The following is a 23,566-nucleotide window of genomic DNA, read 5'->3' as shown; positions in this document are numbered from 1 at the left end:
AGTGGCACCCTAGGGCATCTCTTCCAAAAGTAAAAGACAGTTACTGCATCTTGCACCTTCAATCATCAAGAAGGCAGGACACTGTTGGGACTTCAGGTTCCGAAAGCCACATACTCCACACCTAGGAATACTGCTCTGGCCCAGATGTTGAGTGATTTGGAAGACTGCAGCTCCGACAAGAGCCCAGAACAAGAAGTTTCTGTAATAGGTCAATGCTGTGATGCAAGTAGCTTTGCTTCCTGGGCTATATGGTGTAGCAGGTGGTATTTGTTATTGGTGGTGGGAACAATGCAATGTGGAGTTTCTGGCACATCCCAGTAGGAAATTCATAATGCGGAATCCTGGGGTGCTGCCATGCCACTTGGAGCAGAGAATGATGTGCCTTTTAGGGGAAAAAATATTCTGGTGTGCTACTGTGCTCTGTCAGAGATAGAACACCTGATCTTGGGACACCAAGTGACCATGCAGCTAAAACCACCCATTAGAAGGTGGGTTCTGTCAAACTCACCAGATCATAAGGTTATTGGGCCCAGGAACATGCATCATAAACTGGAAGTAGTATATTCAAGACTGAGCATGAAAAGGTACAAGTGAGTGCAGAATAGGTATCCCAGACCCACATGGCATCCACTGCTCTTGTATTAGAACCTCTCTGTCATTTCACACCTATGACCACATGGGGAAGGCTTATGACCAGTTGACAAAGGAGGGAAATTCTTGAGCTTGGTTCACATGTAGGTTGGCCTGGCCTGTGAGTTCAGAAGGAAAGTAGACAGCAGCTACATTACAGCCTCACTCAGGCGGCCTTGAAAGATACTAGTAAGGGCACATCCTTCCAACAGATCTCCTAGTCATTCGCTTTTTTTTTTATAAGAAGTTGCACAAGGGGAGACTATATATGGACTCATGGACAGTACTGGGGGGCCTGGGTGACTGGTTAAGGGCCTGAGGAAAACAACTGGACATTAGGGACAAGGAGGTCTGGGGTAGAAGTATGTGGATAAACATCCTGGAATAGGTACCAAGTGGGATGACCTTTGTATAAAGTGCTAATGCCCCCACCCCCGCCAGAGCATCCATGAAAGTATTTAACAACCAAATGGAATGACTCACTCAGTGGACATTGGGCAGCATCTGACTGATGACCCCATTACTAGGTACAAGGACAAAATATCCAAGGTGGTGGAGACGGAGGCCGTTCGCAGGCCCAACCGTGCAGATTCTCTACCAATGCTGACCTAGCCACTAGCAGCCACGGAATGTCTAACCTGCCAGCAAAAAGACCAATGCTGAGCTTCCCACATGGCCTGTTTCATCAAGAAGCCCAACCAACCAAGTTCACTATATTGGAACTCTTTCATCCTGGATGAGCCAGCAGTTCATTTTCACAGGAACAGATTCATGTTCCATACATAGGTTTGCCTTTCCTGCTCACAAGTGTCACCAGCAAGGGCTTCAGGAGTGCTGGTTTCACTGGCACAGGGTCCCACCGGGCATCACATCAAACAGGGGATTCACTTTGCAGCAAAGGCAGTGCAGGGACCATGGGATGCACCGCCGGATAGAGCACCGGGACAGCCGGCTAAAGGTGCAGCTGAAGCGCCAAGGTGGAGGTAACGTGCTGTGAAGATGGGGTGCCATCCGAGACCTTTATTCAGCACTACACTCCCAATTGGAAGGATACACAAGTCTGAAAGCCAAAGGGTGGAAACAGGAGCGGCCCCACTTCCCATCACTCCCAAGGATCCTCTGGGAACAGGTGCTTCCTGCCCTCTCAAGTTTAGACTCTGCAAGACTCCAAAAGGGGCATTCGGCAGGGAACACGCGAAGTGTTCCATTAGATTATAAACTCTGGATCATGTCTGGGAACCTTGGAGTCCTTGCATCTAGGAGCCAGCAGGCAAATGGAGGAGTTGCTGTCTTGCAAGTGGAGAAGGTAGGGCTGCTACTACATGCATTACACACAGGGAAGCATATGTGTGGAACCCAGATGATCCACAAGGGAGTATCTTGGTTCTCCTTTGCTCAACTGTGATTAAGAAACTGGAGAATCCAATTTGCATATGTAGTTGAATAGTCTGATATAAATATATATATATAAATTTTTTGCTGTTTTGTTTTGTTGATTTTATTCCTGTTTGACATCAGTGACACCAACACGCCCTGCTGGGCCCGTGGGCCCGGTGCCCCCTTGATTCTGGCCTGCCCAGTAGAATGCAGTATGAGGAGTGGGTGGCCACAGGCATGCACCCACAGCTTAAACTACAGTGATTCCGAACTGTGGCCACAATGGCACTGCCAGGAAAGGAAAACGGGTGTCATGTGTTCCCCAACTCAATTTTTTTGTTTGTTTGTTTTAAACAGTTAATGCTGTTACAAACATTAATGGTGCGAGGACAGGGTCAGACACAAATAGTCCTACATGACCTCTGCCATGTACTTATGAAAGGTCTTCATTTATAGTTTTACCCCAAGTCTGAAACGACATCTGCTGCCGCCCATTACTGCTAAGGGCGATGCTGTCTCAGCTCTGGAAGGGCAGGCTCAGTCTTCCTCGCTGACACTTCCTGAGCAGTCCTCCTCTTGCTCCTTACTGCCATCGTCGCTCACCATCAGAGTGGCCCAGGAGAGCGGCCCAGGACGCGCAGCGTGGCGGCCGCCGGTCCCCTTCAGCCGATCCTTTGCCTCCTTCTGGCTGAGATTGATCTTCACTTGACTGAGAGGGTACTCAGAACCAAGCCTTCCTCCTCGCCTTCACTGTTACCTTTCTCTGCCACACATCAGTGAAGGCCAACACAGAGCTGTGGGGTCTTCACAGGTCAGAGAGCCCGCCAGGTCTGTGCTGGCAGAGGCCATCAAGGCCACGGTACCTGTGGCTGTGGATGAGCCTGAAGTACTGGGGCAACCGGATAAACACCTCACTGAACTGATGTCCACCATGGTCCCCATCCTTACCATGGCACTCGTTACCTCCTTCATCTCCTTGGTGAGGTTGGGTGGGCTGGGGGCGAACTCTTGGCCGACAGCCCCCACGCTGCTTTGCTTTTTGCTTTCATCGTTCCTGTTGTGGCTGTGGGCACTTGGGTTGGGGGTCGGCTTCTGGATCCCCAGACCCCTGCAGTAAGGGAGAGAGCATGGCACATGCGCTACTGGTTTAAGGCGTACACCAGATTGAGACATTACCTCAAACTTGTAAGATGTGACGTCCAGGCTGGTGCTAAGGAGAGCCTTCAGCTGGCCCCTTCCACCCTTTGGTCAAGGCAATTGCTTTCAGCGGACGGGCTACATGAACATTTTCCCCTGCCCATGGAAGGCAAGAAGAAGCTGAAGAAAAAGGTAGGCCACCCCAGACTGGAAGGTGGCAGGTTTAATAAACAAGGGAACAGAGGATGTTTGTTTTGCGCTGCCAAAAGATGAGTAGCTCTCAGCACTCACCCACCAGAACCTTGAGTTTACACAGAAGCCTTGAGTCCATATGTGGGTTCAATCATGTATACTATCCAGATGGTCTCAATGCCTTACTGTCTCAAGCTGCATCCTTGGGGCAGTTTCTACCACCGGGAAGGCAAGCAGAACACACATTCCAAGAATGGGAGGAGGGTAGGAGGTGCCCACGATTGTCCAGGTCCAGCTCACCGGTCAGCTGGGCGTCATGCCCCTTTGAGGACCTCCTCCAACACGTGCTACCACCACTGAATTCCATGAGCGTGAGCTCATTCCTTTCACTGATTTAATGCATGTCTGCCGCTAAGAGGCAGCATTGTGCACAACTCCAGCAATGGAGAAGACATTCTAAATCCAGGGATGGTGGTGTTGGCAGGTACACTGTGGACAGGGAAGCCAAATTCACACCTGGAACATGGGTCTATTCCTGGGAGGACGAATCACTGCTCCTCTACAATGGAAGGAGCCCGGTCACCACATCAGGTTCTCAGCATTGGCCTCTAGTGTTGGCAACTGAGGCAGACAAGTGGCAGAAGCTGGAGAAGCCTTGGTGAAAGGAAGTTTATGTTGTTGAACCAATGTTAAGGCTCCTTCCTGTCACCGTGGCCACTTCTCATGAGTTCGTTCAGAAAGCACCATGCTGGCTAAAGAAACAGGCTGAGCAACATCCACAGACATGTCATCTGGTCCGTCACATGGATGCCCTCTGGTAGGCAGAGGTCTGTTTACATACGTGTCCTGTTAGCCTTCCTTAATACCAATCTTTCCTCTGTCAAGTTATGAACCAGCTGGACAACTGATTACCCACTGCACCTAAATGCTTATAGATCAGTAACTCAGGCCAACTCTTTCCACATGAAAGGGCCCATCACATCCAAAGTTTTTTCAACTGGAAATCCATTCATAAGCTGGGATGTAGTGCAGCAACTGTCTACTTCTGGATAATGCCAGCATATGGTGCAGATCTCTCTGCACAACAAACCTATGTTTTCAGCCCTGGCTAGGTTGCTCAGTTGCTTAGAGCATTGTCCTGATATGCCAAGGTCGTGGGTTTGATCCCAGTCAGAGCACGTACAAGAGTCAACTAGAATGCATCAATAAGTGAAACAATAGCCTTGGCCCGTGTGGTTCAGGGGGTTGGAGTGTCGTGTGTTAAACCGAAGAGTCACAGGTTCAATTCCAGGTCAGAGCACATGCCTGGGTTGCAGATTTGGTCCCCACCTGGGGCATGTGCAAGAGGCAACCGATTGATTTCTCCCACATCCACATTTCTCTCCCTGTCTCCCTCCCTTGCTGTCTTTCTAAAATCAATAAGCATATCCTCAGGTGAGGATATAAAAGTGGAACAATAAACCGATGTTTCTCTCTCTGTTCCCCCTCCCTCTAAAATAAACTTAAAAAAAAACTTTTAAGAAACAATAAACCTATGCTTTCTTCTATTGTCAACTGGTCATAGGGTCTTCCCATAATACCACAGATGTGGACTGAATGGGAAACAATGAAGTAGAAAATTTAGCACAACCAAGACCACTCTGATCATTTACTTATGTTTTTTGGATTTGTTCAGGCTCAGTTATTTATTTTATTGAATTTATTAGGGTGACATTGGTTAATAAAATTATATAGCTTTCAGGCATACAATTCTACAATACCAGGCCCAGTTTCATATACATTTGTTATGGACTGAACATTTCTCCCCGACCCCATTCTTACGTTGAAGTCCTATTCCCCAGTGTGATGGTGTTAGGTGGAAGCTTTGGGAGGTAGTGGATTAGACAAGGCAGTGAGGGCGGAGCGCTCATGAGATTTGTGCCCATGTAAAAGTCATGAGAGCTTGCTTACCCTCTCTGCTCTCCCCCACATGAATATACTTGGCAACCCAGAAAAGAGCCCTCACCAGAACCCTTCCAGATTCCAGAACTGAAAAAAACGAATTTCTGTTGTTTATAAGCCACCCAGCGTTTGTGGTCTTCTGTTACAGCAGGCTGAGTTGACACACCGTTTCCAGTGTTCAGGGGCGTGCTGTTTACAAGGTTCATGACTTGTGTAGGCTGTCTCCTCCCACAGCTGGCCTCACACTTGACACGGGTCCCGAAGCTACAGCGTCTGTCCCAGGTGCAATCACGAGTTTTATATTCAGGCTCCCTTTTCATCTTTATCTCAATACCAACTAGAAAAGGTGATCAGTTCAATTCCAGCTACCAGACAGCAATAACTTTCACTACCTTTATTTAGACACCGTAATATCATTTTGATCTGTTACATTATAGGTGTCATAGCAACTGGCCCCTAGTGACCAGGAAGCAGTAAGTACCCTAGAAACCTTAGTAAGATGAATACTGGATGGTGGGAGAAAAATCCATGAAAAATCAGGGGCCCACCACTTTGGCGAAGCTTCTAGGGGTCAAGTAGTCTGTGGAACATCACAGCATCCTTTCTAAAATGGAAAACAAGTAGCCACATCTTGCACTACCTACACCTGAGAAAGGCGCAAGGCTTAGCTTGTTTGGATTTTGGATACAACCATATTTGGGGGTGCTGCTCCAGTCTATTTACTGAGGAAGTCGCCAGGCATGTCCAGCCTGCAGCCTGTGGGCCACCTGTGCCCAACACAAAATTGTAAATTTACTTAAAACATTATGGGATTTTTTGGGATTTCATTAGTGTTTGTGTATTTAATGTGTGGCCCAGAGACGCCAAAAGGTCAGACACCCCTGACAGGTTGTTAGCTTCAAGTGAGACCTGGACAATAGGTTTCAGTGACGCTTGAAGTGCCTCTGCAGTGAAGGATGCGGAAAGCCCCATTGGGGCAGACGCCTGGGGCCTTGATGCAAAGCCCGGCCTGCTGCTGACCCACTCTCCATTTGAGAAACATCCCACTCCTCAGTCCTGGCAGAGACCAACGTCCTGCCCACGGGATACCAAGCACTGTACAACTCAAGCTGCCACCGTGCAGAGTGCTGTTTGATCACTGAGCTATCAAAGTGAGCGGCAGTGACCCACCAACACATGTAGTGCTACCTATGAGTTGATAAAAATACGTTTAGTCTTTAGCGATGAGCGCCTTTCGTACCTGTGTTTTTGCTGAGGTGACTCATGGTGGGGCCGCTAGATAGCTGCAGGGTGGGGGCTGGTGCCAGTTCAGTCACAAAGCAAATGATCACCCCATCATGAGGCTGTGGTAAAAATTGATGGATGAGGTTTGAGGGAGCTCGAGGTTGGTGAACAGGCTGAGGTGCTGAGAGGGCGGGCACACCTGCGGAGGGCTCAGGAGCTCTGTGCCCTGCCTGCGTACCTGTCCCATGCATCTCTTCCATGTGGCTCTTCCTAAGTTATACCCTTTATAATAAACTGGTAACATTCAGTGTAGCACTTTCCTGAGTTCTGAGACTTTCTAAAGAATTACCAAACTTGAGTGGAGGGGGTTGTGAAAAACCCCAAATTTGTAGTTGGCTGGCAGAAGTGTGTAGCCCAGGGAACCCCATTATGGCTGGTGTCTAAAGTGAGGGCAGTCTTGGGGGACTGAGTCCTTAACTGAAGCTAACCTATGGTCTGTGCTAACTCCAGGCAGTATCAGAATTGATTTAAGCTGTAGGACACTTGGTTGTTGAATTGGTGTTGAAGAATGACATGAGACAAGACTCAAGCAGGTCAAGGAGGTGAAAGTAAATTGCATGAGCAGGTGGCTTAGGTCCCCAAGCCTCTGGCCACTCCTACAGACTATAAATTTGGTTTTCCTGCTCCAGACTCACGTGTGGACTCCCTAAATATTATCCATCATGATTTCTGATGACCAGAAAACACTTCTGACGGAAGTGTGGCACTAGGCTTATGGCCATGGAATGGACTCCATCAACCGGAAGGCCCGCACCGGAAGGATGTGAAACGCCTCCCCCCTGAGGACTCGCTGGGGTGCATTTTCTCCCACAGCCACAGTGTATCAGCCTGGGAACCCAAAGGGTGAAGACAGAAGCGGCCCCTCTTAAAGGGCTCTGCTGTCCCAGGGGAGGATGGCTTCCACCAGATACAACAATGGTCCCTTTGAATGAGTGAGGCTCATCTGAACCAGCAAGCAACGATAGGGTTACCGTACTGGTTGGTGCAACTGAACCCGATTACCAAGGGGAAACTGGGTGGCTGGCACACAAATAGGACAGGAAAATCTGTATCTGGAATCTACTTTCATGGGCACCTCTTGGTACTTAGTACTCCTAAGTTCAGTTGCTAAAGGAAAAAAGGAAGTTCTCTAAGAACAAGATTATTAAGGTCTCAAATCTTTGAGAAAGGAAAAGTTTAGGTCACCCACCCAGCCCAGGTACTTAGTGAGGTTCAGAAACAAGGACTAGGTGAAGGAAGGAAGGAGGTGATAAACATTAAGTGGGGCCTTGTGACTACTTATGAAAGCAGGGCCGTAGCACCTCGTACTTTAATGCCTGCCTTGGACACCCGCTTTCAGCTTGCCTATTTTGTATGACAGGCCGGGGTGCATGAACTGTATAAATCAGTCCTGAAGGAGCAGCCTGCCCCACTGAGATAGGACACCCTATTTGCCTTGCATCGGGCAGGTGCACTGAATCACATTCTGGTAATTAAATTCGGGTGGGAGGGTAAGAACAAATGCTTCGTAGCCAATGGGCGGGCTGTACTGGCCACGTGCCTGTGTTGCTTCCAGTCCAACTAAAACTGTCTGCTCTGCGCAAGCTGCCGACTCCTGTGAGGATTGCAGCTTCAGCAAATCAGGTGAAAGAGCACAGAACTCAGAGGAAAACACAGGAAGGCACTAAACAATTGGCCTTATAGCAGCATCAGCTAATACACAGAAGATGCAGGCACAGACCAGTGTTGCAGGTTAAAAGAAAATACCACCAAAAAAAGGAGCGATTAGAAAAAGTTGTCTTGTATTAAAATCTAACTAAGTCCAGAAAGATAAATGTCACATTCAAAGGTCCTAAAAACGTGCTGAGATGCTTATAAATATACCTGTACAGATTTCTGGGTAAAGGATACTTGGCTAGATACCAGGTGGTACAAGTGTGTATCCGTAAAAGGTAAAAAGATCATAGTCATGATTAGCATCACCGAGTGGCTGCCTTGTACAAAAGTAAAGTGAGAAACCAAGTAAGATGAAGCAACAGGCAAGTATCTTAATAGGTGAAGAGTACTTTGAGTTCCATTGAAAATTTCTGACTTACAGGAATTTAACATAAATTCTAAGTCTATGCTTTTTTTGTTTTTGTTTTTCCCAGTTGATAAAAGCAAACAGGATAAAACTAAAAAACAACACAAAGGTTATTCACAAATAAAATAGGTCTTTAATTATATTCTTTCTTTTTGATTTTCCTTTGTGTTTTTATTTTTAAACCAAGTTTCCATCTGTACACTGTAAGAAAATAAACAACAGGGAGATGTTCTCTGCTAGCCCTTCCTGGAGGCAAGCAGGTGGCTCTGCCAACGTGAGAAGGACTGGGTAGCTGCCCATCACTCACGAGAGCACACGCACATCCTGAAGGTAGGGAGCAAAAGCATACTGGAACTACATAAAAAGTACTCCATTTGGCTCTGTAGCAATGCACAAAGGTGAGAACACAGTCAGTGGCATTCTGGGGCTGGCGTCTCAGGCACGTGAGGAGGCTGGGCACTGCTCAGCAACACCACGCCACGCCACGCCACACCGCAAGCTCCCTACTCAAGTAGAACGGCCATAGGTAAAAGCCACAAGGACTTTATTCACTGTTTAGTCTTCTGGCGGCAGGATTTCTTTGAAGTAGAATCTAAATACAAATAAAAATGACATAGCAATTTGTTAGAAGGCTTCACAGGTCTTTTAAGAAGAATTTAATGATTTTGAAATACTATCACTGAATTAGTATCCTATTTTTGATAAAAATCTGATTAAAACATACAGTGGTTTGAATTATGATTATTAAAAAAACACGTGAAAACATATCCTGGCTGAAACAATCTTTATGTTTTTTTGAGTGTAAGAGAAAGGACCAAAAGGCCCAGCTAGTGATTAAGTCCAGCTGATCACAACACTTCTCGATTAAGTACACTGTTTCATTTATAGTCATTCTTTTGATACTGTTCATCACAGCTAATTATTAGGACTGAAACTAACAATTACTAAGCTGAAGTCTTTCCCACGTTATTTTCCATTCCTAGTGTATGTTTATATAATTTTAAAAATTAGAGAAGGACTTTTACCTGGTGGTACCCCTCCCAGTCTTTGCTGGATCATTTCTAAATGGTGAATAAATTCCGTCAAAGAATGTTCTGGATCTTGAGATGCAGTCAGGGATCTTGAATTTGGAGATGGATTGGACCTTCATTCAAAAAAACGCAGAAACAAACAAACAAAAAAAGAGTTAAACGCAACAGACGAGCACACAGACAGGTAGTGGTGTTGGGCCCTCTGGCTGGACATGTGGGAAATGGGGTGAATTAGATGGCTGTTTCCTTTGTATCTTTTCTTTACAAAAGAAAAAAAAGGCTTTTTAAAAAGTGATACATAGTGCTTGTAACATCTCAGAGTTACAATGAGTAAAAACTATTGCATATTATTCTACTTACTAAATCTTTGTGGATTATGTATCGCCACGCCTCAGACCCACACATCTGCGCCCTGATCCTCGTCGACATGGGTGTGTTGGCTGCCTTTCTTCCTGGTCTCCCCCGGGACCAGGGACATCTGCTATGTCACTCCTCGTTACCTTGTCATCCACAAAGATGCCATGGCCACTGGCTATTCTCTCACTAAATATTACCAGCCTGTGCACTGGGGCGCCGCAGCCCAGAGCCCCTGGCGTCCCTGAGCAAACCAGGGCTCTCAGACTCTCAGAGATTATGGGGGTGTGCTCCCTGCCTTGGTCTGGGGCCCCGCTAAAGCTGAATTTTCAAAATCTGTTTCTTTGAGGAACCACATGTGCCAGTGGAACACAGCAGAGGTGATCAGAGCTGGATGCACAGTAGTGCCTGACACTTATGTGTATTGTGTCAATGATCAGGACAGTTACACTAGAGTTCATCACCGCATGAAATACAGCTTGAAGAGAGATGTCATCGCCCGAGGCACAGCGCAAAAGAGCAAATGAGGGCACTTCATCTCCTGACAGCACCAGGGATGATCTGCTTGGCTCTGATAAGAGTAAAGCGTGCTCATTTTAGAACAGGGGAAAGCACATCCAGAGAGAAGAGAGGGCACACCCGCACGATTTTTAATGTGTGTGCAAACATCCACAGAAACACAAACTGAACTTTTCTATATGCTCTGAGGGTGCGTTCCAAATATTAGAAAAGTCATGGTTGAAACAGTTAAGTAAATGACTCATAGTCTGGAATTCCTCATTCCAGCATTCGAATGGGGAACACTATTTTTAATAGATTATTTACATGGTTCAACCTGAAGAAATAAAAATGTAAATTCCATCCTTCATGAGTAACATTTAGGTGAGAAATCTTGTGGTCAGGAAAATGGGGTGTAACTTGTGATGAAGGTAATTAAGATTTACCACACCCTCTTATGACAGGAACGACCAGATCACATTACATTCGAACACAGGGCCTCAGCATGTGACAAGTACATTCAATTGCTGCTCAAAGCATCACAGTCATTAGGGAAAGCTTTTTCACACTAATCTTTTCTTTAAAACTCTCACCTGCAGGTGTGTTTTTATTTATTTTAGAGACGGCAGGTGGGGGTGGCGGTAGGGAGAGAAACATCAATCAGTTGCCTCCTGTATGTGGCCCAACTGGGGACTGAACCCGTAACCTAGGCATGTGCGCTGACCAGGGATCAAATCTGCAACCTTTCGGTGTATGGGATAATGCTCCAACTGAGGCACCTGGACAGGGCAAGTTGTCTTAATTATTTAATTGAAAAGGTTTTTTTCCCACATAATTTATCTTTTACATTGTCAATGTAACATCTCAATTGCCACCTGATTAGTAAACATAAAGATACATTATGGGGACAATAAACCCAAATCCTACAGAAAAAAGATTGAGTGAAGCCAGCCAAGGCCTTGCAGATGTGTGTGTGTTTCTGTGTCTGCGTGTAGGAGGATTCTCATGCACATGTAAACCCCTACACAGGGGCACACACAGACCTGAGCACCCATACAAATCTGCCTAAAGACACCATGTGTGGGCGCTTGTCTCTGCAGACCGGGTTCCATCTAAGCATTACAGAGGAAAAGCAGTTTGAAAGCACCACATCTCACCTTTCCCTCCTGCGTGGGGAGGCTTTTGGCACGGAGTCCCTTGTGTGGCTGGAAGACACGTCCCGGGTTGGTGGGGATTTGCTGCTTTCAGGGGGGGATTCACTGGTTTCAGGTAGGGACTCACTGGTTTCCGGTGGGGTCAACTGTTGCCGTGACACTGAGATTCCTTCCTCCAGAATTATTCAACAGGGAGATTAGGAAAAATGACAAATGCATTTTAGTAGGAAGGTCCATCTAAAATTTAGTATTTATAAGCTGTAAGAGTCTGCACGGTAATCTCAAAACATTTTTAAAGTACCCAAGTTATAAAAATTATCATTTAAAAAGCTCTGGAAGAAACCTGTGTTTTAATCACCTTATACCCTGACCCCCAGCATCGTGTGGGCAGCAGCCCAGGAGAGGCGCTCAGTGCCAGACGGGGCCAGCAGGGCACTGAGGAGCCTGCGGTGGCGGCTCTCCTCCACCCAAGGGAGGAGTGAGCTCAAGACGCAAGGGCAGAAACCCTGGAGACCACCAGGTGTGCCTCGGAAGGAGGAAACCTTCCATGAAGGCTGACCAGGCTCCTTGATTTCAAGAAGTAACAATAAACACAACGGAAATCAAAGCTGACTGAATGGCATCAATTTCTGCCACCTCTCCAGGCTGCGAGCTGGGCTGCCTCCTTGTGCTGAGTGGGAGGAAGTTCTTTGTCAAAGTTTCCCAGGGCAGTGTGACCTGCCAAAAGGCCTGCCTTGACGACCAGTGCGCATCCTGCCAGTGTGGGCAGCAGCGCAGAGCCGCAGACACAAGCCGCGACTGAGAAAGCACGCACCAGCGCTCTTGGAGCAAAGACGCGGCAGGCTGAAGGACTCTGCTTCATTTTGGAGAATAAAAACGACCTTTTTATTAACAATAAGTAATTAGTCGATATATTCATCACTTCCATAGTTTTCAATCATTATGCTCTTATGAACCACTTTTACTCATTAACTATATTAACCATGGTTTTATTTGTCCTTGTTCCCAACATAAAAACCATTTTCTTTCAAAAAATCATTTCACCTCTGATGACTGCACTGACTGAATTTACCCATTTCTTACTGTGCTTCCTTCCATCCCCACCAAGCCCTGAAAACAACCAGATGCTAATGAAATGCGATAGCAAGTGGAAGCCAAGTTTGCGAAGTCAAGGTGGAGGGGTCCCCATAGGCCCACCTGTGCGGGGTGCTCGGCCTTGCACCAAAGCTCCTTTCCGATCTACTTCTTGCCATTTCTTAACCAAGAAACGTAATCTACAAAAAAAAAAAAAAAAAAAAAAAAAAGGAAAAAAGGCACAAAACCCTGAAAACTAGAGCAAAACAGCAGTGAGAAAAGCAATGAAAATTCAGATGTGACCAGTGGCTGGAAGGGTTTTGGCGGCCCACCCACCCTGGCAGCAGGTCCTGCACCAGACAGGGTAGCCTGCTCACAGGGCCCCTAACCCGCCCACTCCCAGCCCTGGTCCAGCCCAGGCCCAGCCCCGACCCAGCCCCGACCCAGCCCCCCGTCCATTCCCAGTGCCCTTGCCCCAGCCCCGCCCACACTTGGCCTAGACCACTCCTAGTTGCATCCAGCCCTGAGCCTGCCCACTCCCAGATACCCAGCTTGGGGTCTCCTAGACTCCAGTTCAAAATCAGTCTGCAACACCCTGCTCCCTTCCACTACCAAGGCCACAAGCCAGTGAGCAGAGTGCTAGGGTGATAGGCGTGTGGTGGTGCAGGAGGTCCCAGGCTCTGGTCCTCCACCCAACGTCCCTACAAGGTAGCCGCCCTGGGCACCGATGCCTCTCTGAGCCCTGCCCTCCTCCAAGGCAGTTCATGTTTAAAATGCTGCTGTGCTTCGATGATCCTCCCTCCTGACCGGAAGGCTGGAGGGGAGTTTGGGTCTTTTTACCCATCTCCACCCAGCGTCTACCCCACTTCTGGTACAGGGTAGCTATCTTCTCCAAGAGCACAGGGCAGGCAGGGTGCTGGGTGGGTGGATGGGAGGACCGCTGTGGTCAGAACTCAGGCGAGGGGCTAGGTGCCCGGAGGCTGGAGAAGGCCTCCCCATGCCACTGGGGACTCCCTGAGTGGGACTCCCCTCCCCTCTACAGCACGGCCTGGAGAAAGCCAAGGGAACAAAAGCAGTCTATCCCACAAAGACCGGCGTGGCCCAGAAAGGGCACCTCCGCAGGAGCCACGGAGCAGACACAGCTGCACAATTCTTAGTGGGACATTTTTAGAACTTCAGCAAAATTTAACATTATAAAGTAAAATGGACTTCATCACTCTTAACTTTGAAATGATCAAAATTCCCAGTCACACCTGGGAGTCACCTCCCTGCTCCAATGATACCGTGTGGATAGAGTGGCTGGGGAGAATGAGCAATGCCTCTGGCAGGGGGGTGGACAGGGCTGGGGCAGGTGGACACAGCAGAGGGGGAGGGATGGGGACCCTCTTGCACCCTGCAGCAGGCTCTTCCTCCCCTCCCCACAGGCAAAGACTGGGAAGGTGCCTGTGCCATAATGGCCACTACCCTGCGTGGATCACGTATGTATACTTATGCCCCTCTACTGTAACACAAATTTGACTAAAATGTAGGAAACTGAAGTTTGAAGAAGTGAAATGCAGTTTTAAACTTGATCAGACATGCCTGTAACCCTGAAGTAACCCTGGCAAGAGACCCATTAAGGGGCAAGATGTTGTTTTGTGATTAAAAAAAGGCAGCCTTATATCTTTTCCTTTTGGAAGGTGACAGTTTTGTACACCATGGTTTCCTGAAGACAAGTGTCACCTATATTTTAGGCCCTCAAGTCATTCATCTTAAAAAAATACAACTGCAGAGCGTCTGAGACTAAAGCACCCAAAGCCGCTGCAGTGCACCTCCCGTTACCTTGAAATGGCAATCACCACCCTGACAGCTGTTCGGAACCTGGTGAAAGGCCGGGAGGTGGTGATTTTCTTATCTGCTTTGGAAGGAAACACTCCTAGGTGCGCGATCATGGAAAGCGTCTCTTGTTCAGAGTCCTGGAATCCACCGATCAACAGTAAAAGATACTTCTTTTGATAAATCAGAGCTTTTCTAAAGCTCTCCGCTCTCAAATAATGCAGGTACAATTTTTCCATCTAAAAAAAAATTGTAAAACTTAATCTTAGAAAAAAGATGTCACACTCACAAATCTGTAAAACACGTTTGCACTGTTGTGCTTTAAAAAGAAACAGACCGCTTCTTCCTTAGCAAATCATCCCAAAAGTCAGCCCTGCACAAAATGTGTACTGCGAACAACTTGCTGTTGAAAGTTCAGTCTTGTTTATTAGACAAAGCACAGGCCACATGTCCTTTCTGCAGCATTGAAGCCGCCTCCGGGAAAGCACCATGAACCTGACTACCAAGTCAGACCCAAACTGGGGCAGGGTGGGGAGTTCCGTTATGAGTTCATGGACGTTGTCGTGTGGGGAAGGCTGGAGGGGCCCCTGAAAGTGCACCCAGAGCTCGGTGCCCATATCCTAATATAAATTTTTCCTTCAGGAGAGGACCTATCACTTGTTCCATGTTGTAAAAACGACAAGTGAATTGCTTGGTCTAGGACCTTTTTCAGGCTGCGGAGACTATTACATAATGACTCAAAGCACCACATGCTTCACCCCTATTCACAAACACAGAAATGAGATGTCTTTACAGAACTAGACCAAATTTCAAATGAAAGTTCATTCTCTTTAATTTTCCTTATTTGACATGATTTGGCCACTAGAAGCAGCATGTGATCTTCTTACTGTGAACAGACACATTTGATGGCAGAGGGGCACCTCTCAGCCATGAGCTGCTTTTATTAGTTAAGAAATCAGGATTTAAAAAATGCATCCCCTAGGGGGGTGGGGGATAAAGAGGCAGAGCACAGACAAAGTTTCAGGCGGTGAAACTAGCCCATGAAATACTGTAACGGTGAGCACGTGTGTCCAAACCCAAAGAATGCACACCACCGGGACAGGGCCTGATTCACCTGCGGGCTGCGGGTGATGACGGCCTCATCAATGCAGGTTCACAGGCTGTAACAGTGGCCCCATCGGGTGGGAACGTTGACAGTGGAGAGCAGGGGGCATATGAGAACTCTCTGTACCTTCCCCTCAACTTTGCTGTGAAACAAAATTACTCTAAAGATAAAAAGTCTTAAAAACGAACCAAGGGCTGCGCCCCCACCTGATGCCCTCATGCCACCACGGCCATGGTCTCACCTTGCCATTGCTGGTGTTTGCTTCCTCCCTGGAAGCTGGCGCAGGCAGTCCTTGGTCTGGAAGTCCTGGTGAGCTCTGCGGGACCGCCCTGTCCCGCCTCCAGGATGACCTGTCTGACCTCTGCAACAACCATAGAGAGCGGGTCCATAGAGCTGTTCTCATGTAGAAACATCTTGAGAAAATGACCTCTCCCTACCCCAACTGCAGAGAGAAGTCATTTCCAAACACCTCACTCCTTCCTGGCTGTTCCCCCGGGGCCTCCGCAGGGCGAGGCCCGCCGTGGGTGGGGAGGACCTGGGCCCACACGAGGCTGAGTGCAGGTCTTCCCGATGCCAGGATACGGGTCACACCTGTGTCTCTCTTCAGTATCATTTCAGTGGTATTCAAGTTGTTAGGTGACATCATCAACCAGATAATTAATATCATGGGGTGATTATTACATGTCACTCACCAAACTATGACTGCATTATAGTTACATTTTTATTAAAAAGAGAAAATCATGCAAGAAGTTTGCCCTGCTAGAACTGCTTCTCTAACTGCTGATTTTGGCTGAAAAATAATGCCAAATTCAAAGCTTTAAGCACATTGAAAATCCTCATATTTTCTGGTCCTAGAAATGCTAACTGCAAGAAGATGCACAGAATTAGTTCTGCTCTAGCAGCATCAAATCACACATGAAAGCCTCAGCAAGGGCCCTGCACAGGAGCCATTCATGCCGAGGGACGTGCGCCCCCAGAGCTCCAATAGGGAACACGCGAACAGAAGGAGAGGGATTCCACAGTGAGGGGAACAAAGGGGCCACCCACAACAGACAACCAGGGCCCACCTGTCACTGAGGCAAAAGAGAGCGTGAAGGACTCCCGGGGCCACGTGGTCACTGGCTTCTGCCCAGCAGCTTGGAAGAGGAATCAAAGGCAGCCTGGTCATGCCTCCCACCACTGCAGGGCAGGACTGAGAGGAGGGCAGGCCTGGGAGTGGGACGCCCCGTGAGGCAGGAAATACCAATGGTTTTCCTGGTTCTAAAACACAGCTGGGTCATTCCTAGAAAAAATGTTCTAGGAACACAAGTTACCTTGGACATGAAGGAGAATATTCCAACATTTGCTTTCGGTCTACCTTTGATTTTCTCATCAAGGACAGTCACTTCCTAGTTTCTTTGTTAACTTTCAAAAAGGATAAAAGCATTCTGCTGGTGACTGCATTTTAGTCCACACAGGCCCAACGAGGTGTCCTAAACATGGACCCTCAAAACACTGAGCAAGTTCCACAGAAGCAGACGGGGCAGTGCAGTGACACTAACGGCAGACTTTGTCAAAATTAAAACTCGGAGCCGTTGTAACTCATCCATCAGAGAGTGTACGTCATGGGTCCACTTGGTGGTTGGACCCAACTCTATAGGGACAAAGTTTCCTTCGCCTTTACTTAACAGAGTTTCTAAACTGACAAACCCACAGTCCTCGTCAAAGATGTCGACACGCCCATCAGTGATGCACAAGCAGAATGAAGCTCAGCTGGGTCACAGAAGACTTGAACCCCATTAACCACCTGGTTCTAGCTGACCTTTACAGGACATTCCTCCCGACAACACGAGAAACATCAAAGCCATCATTAAAAACCTTCCAAAAAGGGAAACACTTGGCCCAGATGGTTTCACTGCTGCATTTTAACACAAACTTAAGAAAGACACATCAGCTCTACATAATCTCTTTCAGAAAACAGAAGATGAGGGAACACATCCTAACTTGTTTTATGAGGCCAAAACCGGACAGAGACAATACAAAAAACTTCACATTAGTATTCCTTATGAGCCCAGATATAAAAATGCTGAATAATCAGCAAAATGAATCAGGCAATGTCTAAAAAAGAATACTACGTCATGAGGTGGTGTTTTTTCCTGGGACAAGGTAGAGTCAGCATTCAAAATAGATATGATCCACCATATTAAAAGACTTAACAAAAAAACCCCACAACATCATATCAACAGATGCAAGAGAGTACAACAAATTGCAATATCCACTCATGACAAAAAGTCTCAGCAAACTAGGAACAGAAGAGGACTTCCTCAAACTGCCAAGGGCACCCACAAAAGCACCTGCATGGGCCCTCATGGAGAGACTTAGGCTCCACCCCTGATGGAACAGCTGGAGGTCCTGGCCAAACAGGTGAGAGAAAGAAACCAAAGTATTCAAATTGGAAAGAAGGAATAAACCTCCCTATTCTGTATAAAACCCCAGAGAAAGCCTCATAGGGCTAAAGTGAAGCTACTGAGGTTGTAGGTCACAGGCCATCCTACAAACATCAGTAACGTTTCCAAACATGAGCCATGAACAACGAGAAACAAAATGTTTAAAAAGTACCATTTACAACAGCCCACTGAAAAATGAAAGATTTAGACATAAATCTGACAGCTACATGCATTTAAGAAAAAAAATTTTTTTTAATCTAAATACATGGAGAAACACGCCAAGTTCAGGGACAGGAAGGTTTAATACACGTGAGATGTCAATTTTTGCCCAAATTTTTTATAGTACCTTCACTAAGATAATAATTCACATAACGTAAAATTTATCCTTTTAAAGTACACAATTCAACTGACACTCAGTGCACTTACAAGGTTGTGCAACCACTACACTATCTAACCTGAGAACACTTGTCGCCCCCGCAAAGCCCTGCCCCGTTGGCAGTCACTCTCCCTCCCCCCTCCCAGCCCCTGACAACCACTAGTCTATTTTCTATCTCAACAGATGTGCCTTTCCTGAATATTTTACATTAATGGACAATATATAGTCTTTTGTGACTGGTTTCTTACATTAATAAAAACATTTTCAAGCCTCACCAATACTACATAATGTGTATCACAGTCCTTTAATCCTTTTTATTGCTGAATAATATTCCATTTACAGGTATACCAGGTATTATTTATCCATTCATCCATTAGTGAACAGTTGGGTTATTTCTACTTTTGAGCTATGATGAATAATGATGATAGGAAATTTTGTGTACAAGTTTTACAGGGACATACATTTTCACTTCTCCTGGGTAAATACATAGAAGGAGAATTGCTGGATAAGATAGTAGCTCTATCTATTCTGAAAACAACCAGACTGTTTTCCAAAGTGGCTGTACCATTTTGCCTTTCCATTCTGCGCCACACCCCCCCCCCAAAAACTGATCTATAGATTTAAAACGATCCCAATCAAAATAGCCAGCAAGATTCTAAGGTTTATATTGAAGGACAGAGGAACTAGAATAACTAAATAATTTGGAAAAAAAAAGTAAAAGCTAGAGCATTCCCACTACGTACCATGAGGGCATAATAACAACATAAACCTATAGACAGCTGGTAAAGGACAGACATACGAAGCAGTGGAACAGAAGAGAGTCCAGACACATATACACAAGAATTGTTCACTGGCTTTTGACACAGATACAAAGACAATTCAAGAAGAAAGAACAATCATTTCAACAAAGTATGCCAGAATAACAATAACATGAGTAAAAATAATCCCCCACCTATCTCTCAGACTATAAACAAAAATTAACTCCAAGTAGACTGTAGGCTTCAAAGTAAAAAAGTAAAACTATAAAACTCTTGGTATGATCCATGAAAGAACAAATTAATACATACATAGAACTTCATGAAAATGAAAAGCTTTGTTTCACAAAGGATACTATACAGAGAAGACAGCAGAGCTGGAAAAAATGTTAGCAAATCACATTCTAGCAGAGATGTTTTATCTAGAATGTAGAAAGAGTTCTCAAGGCAACAAGAAAACAAACAATCTAAGTTAAGAAGCCAAGACTTCAACCAAACAATATACACAGGTGCCACCGCACACCCACTAGGCTGCTAAAGGAAACCAAGTGTTAAAATGCAGAGTAACTGCGATGCTCACAATGAGCAGCCATCCTGGACAATACTGTGGCTTCATTAATACAGAAGGTAAACATAAACTCTCCGTAAGATGCGGCAATCCCACCTGTGGGCATTTATACAGAGAGATAAAACTTATGTCCACACTCAAGCCTGTACACAGTGTTTATAGGAGCATTATTCGCAACAGTCAGAAACTGGAAACCCAGATATCCTTCAGCAGGCGAATGGCTGAATCGAAGCCCATCCATGCCCTGAATGCAGCTTGGCAGTAGGGAGAAACAAACTATTGAAATTGATACCCAGATGGACCTCAAATGCACCATGAAGGAAGTGAGGAGCTTTCAAAGGTTACATGCTATGGTTCCAACTCACATGACTTCCAGGGAAAGAAAGTCACAGGGAAGGGGGCAGTCAAGAGAGCCCTGGGTCTACGTACACATAAAACTCAAGTGAGCCCTGACCAGAGTGGCTCAGTGGGTTGGGTGCTGTCACGCAAAGTGAATGATCGCTGACTGGATTCCCAGACCTGGGTTGCTGGCCAGGTGCCTGGTTGGGGGCATGTGAGAGGCAACAGATTGATGTTTCTCTTATACATTGATGTCTCTCTCCCTCCCTCTCTCTAAAAATAAATAAACCTCTAAAAAAAACCCCAAGTGACATCACACCAACAAGGGGCAGATTTTACCACATATAAATTAAAAATAATTTATAAAAATGTTCCATTATAAAAAAGCTAGAGCAAATCACAAGCAAAAACCACCTAAAATATAAGAAAAAATCAGTCATTTCAAAAGAAGTCTATCCAACTACATAAATCAGGAAAATTGTAAGTTATTTTCATTAGGTAAAAGTCTAATAAAATTCTAATTTTACCCACTTATTTATTACAGTCAAAATTTTCTTTCATGAACATGTATCAAACACCATCTCATGGGAAGGGCCATGTGACAGCTTGTGTGCATGTGTCCATGTCTGTGAACAAGGCAGATAATTCACTAAAATGTTAAATAATATACTCTGGCCATTAGGGAGGAAGGCGCCCAGAGTGGCTAACTAGGAAGAAATGACGTTTCCCCTGGGTGGTCAGCCATGAAGGAAGCCCAGCTCACTTCACCCCCCCGCACCCATGCAGGACTGTGCGTAACATACACTGAGAGCGCAGCCCTTCAGCAGGTGGTGCTTGAGCGTCTTCTCCAGCCGGGACGTGGCCCTGCACAGCTCTGCCTTCTCCTGGGTCATGGCATTGAGAGCTTGGGTGAGGGAATCGTTTTCTTTTAGCAACACGTCCACCAGCTGGACCTGTACCTCTGCTGTCATTTTTTTCTGAGAAGAAAGCAAAAATAAATGCACAAAATATTTTCTGAAAAGGCATGCACACTACTTGTGTTTTTTACTGTTGGTTATTTTTAGGCATTATCATTTTAAATGTTCTTAGGTTCCACAGGAAGCTTGTGGGGCTGGGAAGAGTTGTCCATCTGTGGGACAGGAAACAAAAAGAGTTTTCAGATCATATTTCTTTCCAATCTTCTATGAAACAGGCTTGGTACAAAACTGGTCTGTATGAACAAAGTAGGCCTGTCACAGATACAACGCTCTTTGTCTGCTGATAACACCACAAACGAGCAGCACCCAAGGTGACCAGGGAACATCATGTGCCCATCCCCAGGCCCAATGAGTAAGTCCCTTAAAACAGGCTCGTCATTCTCATAATCAGAGGAACCCTCCGCCTGTAGAGGGTGTGGGACACTGAGGAAGGCATGGTGCACAACAGATGGGAGGGCAAGGATGCCCCGCACCCACCTACTAACTATGCCCAGTGATCAGTTTAGGGGGAGGATGGGTCAGAGGCTGAGCAGATAAGAGGGTGAGCAGGTCAAAGATGATCACAACATGTACATTGCTTTCAGATAAACATCATGATTTCATAATTATCAGAGAACATGCATTAGAAATTTCGTATCAGCAACTTCATATGACTACAGACACAGCTGATGGGGAGGGCAGTGCTTCCCTGGCAGCCTAGGGGGTCCAAATCATACAGGCTCTCAACAGAAGTGCTCAAGGAGCAAGCTGGGCTGTAGTACCACAACCCACCAGGCTGGGATGCACCAGAGAAAGCGCAGTGAGCGCCCAGTGCCTCCCAGAAGTGAGAAGGGGTACTTGTCGCTCATTCAGACTGCAAACTTTGAAACAGAGAAGGAAGCAATGAGGGAGAAACAACAAGTCACAATAAAAAAAGAAACCAGGCCACACGTGGCCAGAGGAGCCAGGCTGGGGCCACTGGTCTCTCACCTGGAGGACCTGGATTCTTACCTGGGAAAAGTTAGATGTGCTCAGCTTGGACTTGAGGTCCTCTAACGTCCGCAATAAATGTGTCACTGCTTTCTCATTTGATGAGGTCCAATCATTAAGTGTCCTGTAAAAATAAATGAACATTTAAAAGGTTCACATGGATTCCAACTGCCCATCACCCAATGCCATGCTGGACACTACGCTGAGGACGAGCTTGTAAGCACCCGGGTCTTGGGAGGACCTTGTGCAAACCACCATCAACAGGCTTGCTGAGCACTCCAAAAAGCCGTGTTCTGGCCACGGAGGTGGCTGCTGGGAGCACCTCTGGGGTTAATAGTATACAAAGCTCAGAAACCTCTGGCCACTAACCACTAACGCTCCTTCAGCATTTTTGCCTCCTGCTCTTTTCTACTGGGATTGTGTCGGCTATTAGAAGTGCTCCTAAACAAATCTTTGCAGCTCTATAAATTAAACCCAACCATAGACAGGAGAACTGTGTTTGCTTAGTTTCTATGCATACAGAAAAGGGCAAATGTCAATATTAATTATTCTGTTTAAACAAAACACCTGTCTCAGCTCCTCACCCATGAAATGTATTCTGGTTGCATGAATGGCAGCCCCAGAGCCTTGGATCAGGCAGAGCAGACACCAGCACTGCCGAGCATGGCAAGCTCAGGTGGGGGCGGCATCGGGCCTGGACCCTCTTAGATGGTGAACCAATTAGGAAGGGGGGGTGGGGGTGGGAAAACCAATCTAAGAGAAACTTGGATTTTTTCTATCATATTAGAATGTGAAAGAGTTCTGCCCCTAACTCAGCCAAACATGTGGGACAAGAAATAGCGAGTCAGTTTCATTGAAATATGGATCTGAAATTGCAGATGTGCCCAAAGCTTCAGAATTGTTCTTTACATGAAAGGTGCAGGGTCACAAAGAACTCACTGGTTCTCCATCACTGACCTGTCTACAGTCTGGCTGATGAAGTTGGTCAGCAGCCCTGCTGTACAGAGAAGCTGCTGCCGAACTGTCTCCAGGCCCTGCTGCTGCTCTCGGAGATGCTCCGACTCTGGGGACAGGCGTGCCACCTCCCTGGCCTCCAGCTCCCTTATCTTCCGCTGAAGCTGCTTGATCTTGTGTTCGTGGCGCTGGCGCTGCAATTCTAATTCTCTCTGTTTTCAACGCAGAGCAGAAAAGACTATCACACACATTCCAGAAGCCTTGCCCTGCACACCACCCCCAACAAGACTTCCACAGTGGGTGCTCCGCATGTGACGTGGGGTCAGGACAGCTCCTGCCTCAGAGACAGCCCAATCTGAGGTTTTGTGCTTATTTCTGAGAACAGCCAGGCTTTCACAGGCCCGCGGTAAGCATGGGGACACAGAAGAGGGGCTGGGACACTGACGCATGCAGATGAAGCCTTGCAGGCCCAAGTTCTGGCCCCCAACTCTCAACATACATGTGAGTATACACACGAGCAGTTGTGCAAACACACATGCACACACAGA

General features: G+C 46.6%; 1 protein-coding gene across 13 annotated transcripts in view; it reads right to left on the bottom strand.

Moving 5' to 3' along the window:
- Positions 1-8,733: 8,733 nt before the first annotated feature.
- PCNT (pericentrin) overlaps positions 8,734-23,566 on the bottom strand; it is a 111,656-nt gene continuing 96,823 nt past the window's right edge. For all 13 annotated transcript variants that reach the window (XM_054579336.1, XM_054579400.1, XM_054579354.1 and 10 more), the window contains 9 exons: positions 23,022-23,230; positions 22,086-22,188; positions 20,922-21,095; positions 15,896-16,015; positions 14,556-14,788; positions 12,858-12,934; positions 11,664-11,829; positions 9,649-9,767; positions 8,734-9,215 (listed from right to left, as the gene is read on the bottom strand). In XM_054579336.1, coding sequence (XP_054435311.1) covers positions 9,172-9,215; positions 9,649-9,767; positions 11,664-11,829; positions 12,858-12,934; positions 14,556-14,788; positions 15,896-16,015; positions 20,922-21,095; positions 22,086-22,188; positions 23,022-23,230 — 1,245 coding nt within the window. In that variant the 3' untranslated portion in view covers positions 8,734-9,171. The remainder of the gene's footprint in view (positions 9,216-9,648; positions 9,768-11,663; positions 11,830-12,857; positions 12,935-14,555; positions 14,789-15,895; positions 16,016-20,921; positions 21,096-22,085; positions 22,189-23,021; positions 23,231-23,566) is intronic.

The sequence above is a fragment of the Pteronotus mesoamericanus genome, unplaced genomic scaffold (assembly GCF_021234165.1).
Source record: "Pteronotus mesoamericanus isolate MK-2021 breed Mesoamerican mustached bat unplaced genomic scaffold, CSHL_Meso_final contig_116, whole genome shotgun sequence".
Taxonomy (NCBI): Eukaryota; Metazoa; Chordata; class Mammalia; order Chiroptera; family Mormoopidae; genus Pteronotus; species Pteronotus mesoamericanus.
The sequence above is the reverse complement of the archived record's forward strand: the minus strand, read 5'-3'. Positions and strand labels throughout refer to the sequence as shown.